Source organism: Xiphophorus maculatus, chromosome 2, assembly GCF_002775205.1.
Source record: "Xiphophorus maculatus strain JP 163 A chromosome 2, X_maculatus-5.0-male, whole genome shotgun sequence".
NCBI lineage: Eukaryota > Metazoa > Chordata > Actinopteri > Cyprinodontiformes > Poeciliidae > Xiphophorus > Xiphophorus maculatus.
The window spans coordinates 17,180,089-17,189,601 of NC_036444.1; the positions used below are offsets into that span (position 1 = coordinate 17,180,089).

General features: G+C 38.2%; 1 protein-coding gene across 3 annotated transcripts; it reads left to right on the plus strand.

The window, feature by feature from the left end:
* Positions 1–416: 416 nt before the first annotated feature.
* Positions 417–8,060, plus strand: mlc1 (megalencephalic leukoencephalopathy with subcortical cysts 1). Of its 3 annotated transcripts, none has more exons than XM_005803256.2 (12): positions 417–682; positions 2,026–2,306; positions 4,794–4,883; positions 5,022–5,075; positions 5,182–5,283; positions 5,385–5,486; positions 5,586–5,651; positions 5,737–5,853; positions 5,955–6,011; positions 6,655–6,777; positions 6,943–7,104; positions 7,301–8,060. In XM_005803256.2, exons 2-12 carry the CDS (start codon positions 2,049–2,051, stop codon positions 7,379–7,381), a joined length of 1,212 nt encoding a protein of 403 aa, XP_005803313.1. In that variant the 5' UTR covers positions 417–682; positions 2,026–2,048; the 3' UTR covers positions 7,382–8,060. The 3 variants fall into 3 exon arrangements, with proteins under 3 accessions (XP_005803313.1, XP_005803314.1, XP_023198867.1); XM_005803257.2 differs by having other exon boundaries at positions 7,304–8,060; XM_023343099.1 differs by lacking the exon at positions 7,301–8,060 and having other exon boundaries at positions 6,655–6,856; positions 6,943–7,036.
* The last annotated feature ends 1,453 nt before the right edge of the window (positions 8,061–9,513 follow it).

Genomic DNA, 9,513 nt, shown 5'->3' on the forward strand with positions numbered 1-9,513 from the left:
ATTAGCTCCGCCAGACAGGAGAGCATGTGATGCAGCCGTGGAAATGCTTTTGTAAAGCGCTGCTGGGCATCTTAATTTACCGAGCTGTGAACTGTGAGTGAAGCACTTAAGTAACATCAGGGGAAGTTGAGACTGAAATTAATGCAAGAGGACAACTACAAACTGTCCCCAAAGAGATTTATTTGAAACTCTTATTTTGCTGATGTGAAAACATTCTGAATTGTTTGGTTCTGAAGGCCCCATTGTTCAATTTTCTAAGTGGGCTGCCGTGCACATATTTGAGTGTGTATTTGTGTGCAGGAGCAAAGAGGAGGAGGGATAAAACAGGGGTGTCTGCCCTACTAACTCTGCCCCCAGCGCGAGCCCCTTCATCCTCCCCCTTGTTGTCATGCACAAGCGCTCTCCCTTTGGCACAAAGTAGGCTGGCAACACAACAGCCATGTGTTTTAGCTCCGCGCTTTGAAGGGCACCAAAAACTTTTTAGAACTGGTTCTGAGAAGCATTGTAGTGACAGAGGAAAAAAAGAAAGAGAGAGAGAGAACAGAGAAACAGGGAGTGAACTTAAAGAAGGAGTAAATGTGTGTGGGAGGAAGATGAGGCAGGAAAGGCCACAGAGATAAATAAGCCGCGTTTTATGTGATGTTTTGATAGGAGATACTTCTGCTGGACGAATTCACAACAGGTAAGCATAAAGAGAGAAATATTTTGTCATCCTTGTACATAAAAGTAGGGCTGTTGTTTGTCTAGTTTTCAATAATTTATAGTGTACTGAAAGTTAGTGTGTTTAACATTTTATGTACTTTTTTTCTGAAACTCAATGCTGGAATGCTTCAAGTAAAACTACATTTGACAGCGAAAAAGTTTAGAGTTACTGACATAAGGATATACACTTCTTTTCAAAGGTAATTATATCCCTTGAACTTGTCCATGTTTTGATATTTTACAATTGTTAACCTGAATGTATCTTATTGGGAAATTATGTCACAGACTTATGCAAAGTATTAAATTTCTATAAAGTGGAAGCTTAAGAATACATAGAAAACAGTGGTTACTCTGTATCCAGTCTTTTCTAGTCTAATATCCCTAAATTAAGTAATTTAGACTAATTGCCTCATCCAGCTATTATGTAAAGGCCTCAGTGCTTTGTTACAGGAAATTTGTGAACAAGCAGCATCATGAAGGCCAAGGAACAAAACAAATAGTTCAGGAAAGAAGTTTAGAGAAACTTAAAACAACATTAACACAAGCTTTGAATATCCAACAATCCCTGTCTAAAAATGAATAGACAAGGCACAATTGCAAACTTTCTTACACATACCTAAACTAACAGGCCAGACAAGAAAACAACAAGAGATTAAATCACAGAAACATTAAAAAGTGACTCTGGAGGAACTGCGGAGGTCCAGAGTTCAGATAATGCAATCTGTTTACAGAACAACTACAAATCTTGCTTCATTTAAAATGTAATGTTTTAGAAAACTAACACAGAACATCATCCTGAAGATACCAGTTCAACTTTAAAACAAAGTGGAGGCAAAATAATGCCATGGTGATGCTTTTAACTAGGACAGGAAAGCTGGTTTGAAATTATGGGAATGTATGTGGGACTAAATATAAGTTCATACAGGATGTTGTGAAGGGGGATGCATCAGGACAATGACCCCAAACATACATCTAATGCCTCAACGCATTTCTGTGCATTAGAACAGCCCAGTCAAAGTCCAGACAAAAGTCCAATTAAGAATCTCTCTCAGATTTTTAACATCTTCAAATCTAACTAAGCTTGAGCTATTTTCCAATAAAGACTCAGCAAAAAGGATTGGCTATCTAAATTTACACCACACTTTTCAGATTCATAGTTGTTGAAGCTCTTGAAAAGCATTTTCCCTTTTACCTCAAAACTGTGCACTTCAGTGGTGGAAACGTGGACAAGTATATAAACGTTGAAGAGATGTAACGACTTTTGCAAGACACTGTGAGTTGCAGTTGCTTTGTTTTTCATTGTTTTCTGCTCTCTCCCTAAAGTTGGTCCACAGTTCTTTCAAAAGATGCAGCGTGAAGACCTGTCTGGTAGAGAAGAGTTCACCTACAGCCGCACGTCCACACTGGAGAGGAGCAATGGGACATTGGGGCGGAGGGGCGACAGGAGTCTGGAGAGAAGGCCAGACCGGGGGGAGAGGGAGAGGCCAGAGCGTGACAGCTATACAGTGGACGTGAGGGCCAGTGACCTGCAGCTGGCCCAGCCGGAGCCTCTAAAGCATCCCTGCTTCAGCTACAGGGCCTGGCTCTACAGTGTCCTCATAGGGGTGAGAGGAGATGTGGTCAGGAAAGGAGGAAAAGAGGAGCACAATGAAGAGTTTACCAGTCCAGTCCAAATCACAACAACTTATAAAGTTGGGACTGAGTTATTCCCTTAAGGAACGAACATCCCAGTTTATGAGTTTTGAGTGAAATTTGGCAACAAAATTCTTGTTTTGTGCTTCTACTTTACAAGTGAGGAAATGTGGTCAATAATAAACTAAGTAAGTTTTTTTCTTGCCCAGGATCTCAGTTCAGGGCTGTTTTAATCTCTCCAAGTTAGTTTTATGTTTTAAAAATTTTTAAGGAATCTTTTATCTGAAACTAAATTTGAAGTGCTGGTCAGAAGCAGTGTTGTATAAAGTACTGAAATCTCAGAGTCAAGTAAAAGTACAAGTACCTCTCCAAAATATGACTTTGGTAAAAGTCGAAGTCACTGACTGAAATGTTACTTGAGTAAAAGTCTTAAAGTATCTGAAACTTCTTGTACTTAAGTATGGAAAGTACTGTAAAAATGGATGTACTCAAGTAATGTAATGAAAAGTACAAGTAAAAAGTAAAACAAAGCAAATGCAGGTTGAATGACATTTTTTATATTTTGGTAAACTTGTCAAATACACTTAAAATAATGTACACAACCTAGTGCAGGCAAAATTAAACCTGCTAATAGATATACCTGCAGGCATCATTTAGTTAAGAAAATTAGGTGCTTTACCTATAGCACAAGGTTAACTTAACCTGCTTTACAACTGAACCAGCTTCTTAGTAAACCCTCCAGGACAGAAAATACAAAGTTTTTGTAAGCCTTAAGTTTTCCCTTCAAGTAAGGTCAGTGCTGAAAATGAGAAAAATAAATAGTACAGAAAATGCGGCCAACATGAAGAAAAAGAGCTGTTACGATTACTCTACTTCACAAATCAGTGAATCAGTCAATAGGTGGTGCACACAACTGGTCATTATGCAAAAAAAAAAAACCCAGAAAAGTGTGGAGCGGGGGGGGGGGGGGGGGGGGGGGGGGGGGGGGGGGGGGGGGGGATGCTGCCCACTGACGCGGCTCAGGGATTACGTCACACGCGGCGCCGTGCGCAGTGCCCTACAATGCACTGTAAGCTATGTAATGTGTTTTGAGGCAATTGACCAAAATCCCGGACAATTTTTAAATTCCCCCCGGACATCTTTTTAGGTCTGAAAAGTAGGACATGTCCGGGAAAAAGAGGACGTCTGGTCACCCTATCACCAGCTGGTGGTTCCCCTGGAGCCGTGTCCGACGTAGTTGTAGTCGTTGTGGTCTCCGTCTCCTCCTCCATGTGGCTGTTCCTGATTGCGAGTCTTGCTTTGTGTTTAATGGGAGAAGCGAAACAGGTGTATCCTATTGGTGGTGATGAACAAGCCCAGGCAAGTAGGCTACGGACTTTGTTCGGTAGCCTGCTTGCTAATCAGTAGGTGGGATCAAAACACTTCGTTTCTCTCTCTCGCTTTTTTGTAACGAGTAACTAAACCACACATTGAAAATGTATCGGAGTAAAAGTACGCAATTAAGTTCGGAAATATCGTGAAGTAAAAGTGAAAGTCATCAAAAATTTTCATACTCCAGGAAAGTATGAAGTACTCCAAAATATACTTAAGTAAAGTAGTGAAGTATTTTTACTTCGTTACTATACAACACTGGTCAGAAGAACACACTCATCATCACCATGAATGTCGTTTTACATTAGGGCTTCTATTGATACATTTTAACAGCATTTTTCTCAAAGTGAAATGAAAATAAAACAGATTCATCCTAGATGAGTTTCAGAACCAAGAATTAATACAAACATTTGAATTTTTTGTAGATTTTCTCCAATCCCTCATATTTTGGAGCTTGAACAATAATCCATTAAAGAACCCTCAGCATTTTGCAGATGGACCGTACATTTTGCCTCTTACGTTAAGCTTTTGGAGAGTCTGCAATTCAACTTTAGTGAAAAGTTGATAGGAAATCAGGCAATTTAAACAAACTTTACTACTGCTGTCTAATAATCTGGTATGCACTGTGTCAGCATGATACCTGAAACTTGTCGATGCTCGGAAAAGTCTGTAATCCAGCAAACTGCAACTTGCTAAGGGAATTTTAACATCATATTTTAACTCTTAGCCAAACATCATAGCTGTATGCATATTTTTGAGACTGTACATTTAATTTAGACTCTGTCTGGATTTGGGGAAATTCACCTTAAATGTAAATGTACACATGCAATTCTTATTTTTGTGTTTTATCCATGTTCATTAAAGTTATTTGCTTCAGTAGCGTTCATTATTTGAAATAGTTTTCATTAGGGTAGACAGAACCCATCTTCAAGGTGCTATAATTTCACAATGAAGATCCAAATGAATCCTTCAAAACCCAAATCAATCACATTTCTATCATATTGCTATGTTGATTGGTACAATATTGATTTCTATATATACTGTATATATATATGCCCCTCTATGTGTATGTGTTTATAAATCTTCAGGGGAGTCTGCTCATCACATCTGGTTTCTCCCTGTACCTGGGAAATGTCTTTCCTGTTGCCATGGACTACTTGCGCTGTGCTGCAGGCTCAGTGAGTGGCCATCGTTGACTCTGTCACCTTTACTGAGTTTATTAACATTAACGTTTGAATAAGGCATTTTTATGGTAAAATGTCTTATTTTCATTTTAGAAATTATCTTCATAGATATAATTTGCTTAATCCTCACAGGGTATCCCTGCAGCAATAGCAAGCTTTGCTATTGCCAAGAAACGACGTGTTGCAGTGAGTAAAGGCTGAATGCACAAGAGCTATGTCTTTTCATTTAAAAAGATATAGCTTAGATTTTTTTAAAAATTGCAACAATAATAATTCTTTATTGCGGATGCAGGTGTCAGACTTCCAGGTCGTCTACGTGTCGACATTTGCCGTGACGACAACCTGTCTTGTCTGGTTTGGCTGTAAACTGGTCTTGAATCCTTCTGCTGTCAATGTAACTCCATCCTCAGTGTTGTTGTTTCTAAAGAACATTTTCTTCTTCTTTGCCAGCATTTGTATTTCCGTCCCTTTTCACACTCCTCTTATTGTTTTAAGATAAACTTTAACCTGATCTTGATGATTGTGCTGGAGGTGTTGATGGCCACCACTGTCATACTGTCGGCCCGCTCTGCAGACGACTGCTGCTGCCACAGAAAGGTGTGACTGATTGCTTTTGTTCTTTTCCTACATAATACTTAGCCCTCTTCTTCGTTGCCTCCATCCTAACCCCTCTCAATCTGTCTCTGCACCTTACAGTCCTATGACAGACCTGTGGTAGTAAAACCTGCGGTGTTCCCTACTCGACTCCTTAAAGCATATTCTGTGAGTATGGTTTTCACTTTTGTTGCAAATGACATTGCATTTCGTTTACTAGCTGTTGTTTAATTGCTACAAATGGTTATCACAGGTTATTGAAGTCATTGTGGGAATCTCTGCCGTGTTCGGAGGGATTATCGCCCTCAACATGGACGCTCTGCTTCCTGGTCCATACTTGTCTGTCACATTTTTCTGGATCCTTGTAGCTGTAGGTTTTCTAGCCCTTTTGCACTGATACAAATTAAAGCTTAGAATTTCATTTCAAAGAAAGCCAGATGTGAATTAATGCTTGCTTCTTGTCCTTTGCAGTGTTTTCCAAGTGCAATTGCCAGTCATGTTGTGTCAGAATATCCCAACAAATGTCTGGTGTGTACAAGACTATTTTTTGCTCTTGCACAATTACAAAAATAAGTTTATTATTAAAAAGAAGAAGGAAACAATAAGGGAAATTGACTTTTATCATTCTTAATTCAGTTAATTTAAGTTAAATCTGGTCACCTCAATTTACAAGATAAACTGATTAATTGTTTTCCTGAAATTTAATTCAAATCAGTCCAAGTTCAGTCCAATTTACATACATGGTCAAATTCAGTTGATCCCATTGAACTTTCAGCCCAGTTGTGGTTCATCCTGTAATTAATACTATTTTGTAAATAGTTACAAAACTATTTACTTGCCTGGTAGAATCAAGCTTATCATTTTTGTCATTAAATTAATAACTTTATTTCAGCAAATGGGACAGTTTTATTGAAAACTGAAGAAACCATAGCAGGTGAACAAAGGTTTCCAGAATAAAGAAAGGATTTGATCAGTTAAACTATTTTTTATGTTCTGACATTAATTTAAATTCCAAAAGTTTCAGTTTTCACAATTCTGTGCTATTTTCTTCAGTCTATCATCATGTTGAATGTAATGATGGGTTTATACTTCTGGTCTGCCTCCTCTTATTTCCTGTACTTTTCACTTCTTTGTCGTATTTCCTGTGTTTTTCCTCTCTGTGTCATCTCAGGTGGAGGTGCTGATTGCCATCAGCAGCGTGACGTCTCCCCTCCTCTTTTCAGCCTCGGGTTTTCTTTCTAGCAGTGTGATCAGTTTTATTGATATTTTTCTGCACGACGTGCCTACAGCCAAGGTGAACTTAACTAAGAAATCTGCAGAGCTAGAACGCATCAGTCCTGAACTCACGCTGACTGTGAAACAAATTAGCAAAGGTTTGAAAACAGCTTGAGAAACTTTATAAAATCATCTGGGGTTTTTTTTATGCGTGCGTGTGTCTGCGTGTGTGTGTGTCTCCCAGCAATCCTATGACATCCTGCTGTTGATTCTGATGGTGCTGCTGCTGGTGCAGGCAGTACTTACTTCAGCCACTGTGGTGCACTGTGCAACATACAAGAGTCTGCTCCGCATGGGGGCTCCAGAGTGTGAGGACAGCTTACAGACTGCAACTCATTACCATGAGGTATGAGAGGCTGTGGACACAAAAGGTCAAAGGTCACATCCAGTTTTATTTCTGTTTCTTTTTAAATTGTCCTCCTGACACCATAAAAGTTAACTGACAATCTACTGTACATTAAGTCAACGTGATTAATGAAGAGGTTATTTTTCACTTTATTCTTTTAATCTCTGTGCTTCTCCTTTGTGTTATGATGCACCAGCAGCAAACCCCCAATGGGACGCTGCAGGATTACGACAAAGACAGAGCCTGGAAGGCAGTTTTGGTCCAAATGGCCCAGTGAGAAATCTTGTCTTGTCTACAGAGGTTTGCCTTGCAGAAGGAAAAATCAGAGAAGGGAACGATGAAGAAAACCCCATAAGGATGAGAAAAACAAAAGAAATGACCCAGGAAAGTGGAGCTGAAAATAAAGAACGAAAGACTAATAAGAAAGTTTTTAAGAGCTTTGTTGTTGCTTTTCTTCTTTTTCATTTGCATAAAAATGTTGTGGCCATTTTTTCTGTTTTAGGGATATTTTTTTGTACCATTAATTAATTGTAACTATTTTTAGAGAGTATTTTATCAGAAAACCTAATTTTAAAAATCTTTATTGTTAAGAATGTATAATAATCACCTGAGGTAAATGGTTCTGTGGCTTGATTCCACATATAGCTCATCATTAGACGTTTGAAATTACACTTTGATGCATACAAAAAAAATTTTTTTTCCTCAGTTGAAAGAATGATTTCAAAAGTTCTTCTGTAATGTGATATATATATTTATAATGATGTTTACTGATTTCCGTATTTAGAATAATGACTCATAGTATATCTTAGCAGATTTTGTTCTTCTTTGTCCTTGTGGTTTGAGATGTTGCAACGTTTTTATTACAAAGTAGCTGATCTGTTATTGCAGACACAAAGATGTGATGCAAAGAGAAAGGGCTGAAATGTTTTTTTCAAATAAAACTTGTTTGGAAATTATGAGGTAATTTGGTGCTACTTTAATCATTCTGTTATGACTAAATGTCTGCAAATGCCTTCTGTTGTTTAAACTGTCAAAAAAACAACAACAAAAAAAACATTTTTTTTCCGGCTGTCTTTATTTGAGCTAAACTTTTTCTGCCAAGAATATGATTTTGTTTAATGACAGACTAATAATAAAGAGATTATTTGTATTATCTCTTTGAAACCAAAACATTACACACACTTAAGATTAATTTGTCTTTAGTCTATTTAGGGAAGCTCAGATATGTATTTTTAACTATCTGATTAACCTGCACAGAAATACACACCTGTGGATGTATTTTAATGTAACACTTCAAACACACTGCTTCCCTGAGTGACATCATGAAAAAAATCTAAAGAAATCATCTAAGATATGAGGAAAAGAGTTATTGAGAAACAATTGCTACTGAACTTCATCCTCTGTAATTGCTAAAACTACAGGCAGACTACAATTTTAAAACAGCATAGAAAAGTTGCATTGTTGTTCACAACTTCTCCTTTTGTACACTGACTGGCCCAGTAGAAATTCTACCAGAGGAATCCAAGGGAACAGGAGAAAGCCTGGAATGGGCAGCGAAGCGAGATTTGAATCAAGCACAATTTCGCAGGAAGGCAATGGCCAGGCTAGTATTGTACCAACAAGGGCTTAAAGTCTGCCAGGTAAGGCAGAATCCATTACTCTTAGAAACATAAACTGTCAGTTTGAAGTTTATTGCAGTTTAACATTAAGGCCTTAATCTTTGGAGACATTTTTTGTGGACTGATGAAACTAGAGGAAAGTGTTTAGCTATAATGATAATTTTTACATTTTTGAAGGAAAAAAGAGTGAGAGCTGTGGCTGCATCGTGTCGTGTTGTGTGAGTGTTTTGCTGCAGGAAGGACTGGTGCACTTGTCAAAATAGATGACATCATAAGGAAGCAAATGGTGGAGTAATACTGAAGCAATATCTCGAGGCCTAGGCCATTGTTTGTCAGGACGTTATTCTTTTCACAGAGCCAACTCTGGTCTAAAAAGTGTTTGACCTCTTACAGATTTCTTCTGTTTTTTGTGTGTATTTGTTTTGTTTTGTTTTTCTTTTTGGGTCAAACTTAAAAATATCAAATCGTCAAAAAAAATTATTTTGGATAAAGACAACTTGAGTAAATACAAAGAGCATTGAGGACGAGCCCTTCTTTCAGTCAGCCTCCTCTTTTCACAGTGAGAGTTTTTTGTTGTTGTTGTTGCAATTTATTTTGTGTGGTTTTGAAAGCCGAGCTCGGCTTCCACCATTACGGGTAACCTCAGTTTCTTAATGACATTACAGTCTGCCTGAAAAACCTGTGCTATCTTCTTACAGTCTTTCCGGCCTTGATAATGGGCATCAAGTTGCTTTTACTTTCAGAGCTCTAGGAGGAGGTCTGGAGGCGTCTGTGACTGCTGTTTGTCAGG

Excerpts from the sequence above, each read along its gene's own strand:
- mlc1 (XM_005803256.2), top strand. The coding sequence starts at position 2,049 with ATGCAGCGTGAAGACCTGTCTGGTAGAGAAGAGTTCACCTACAGCCGC. Across the intron at positions 2,307-4,793 it reads TCTACAGTGTCCTCATAGGG|GGGAGTCTGCTCATCACATC; the intron begins GTGAGAGGAGAT and ends ATAAATCTTCAG. Across the intron at positions 5,854-5,954 it reads TTTTCTGGATCCTTGTAGCT|TGTTTTCCAAGTGCAATTGC; the intron begins GTAGGTTTTCTA and ends TGTCCTTTGCAG.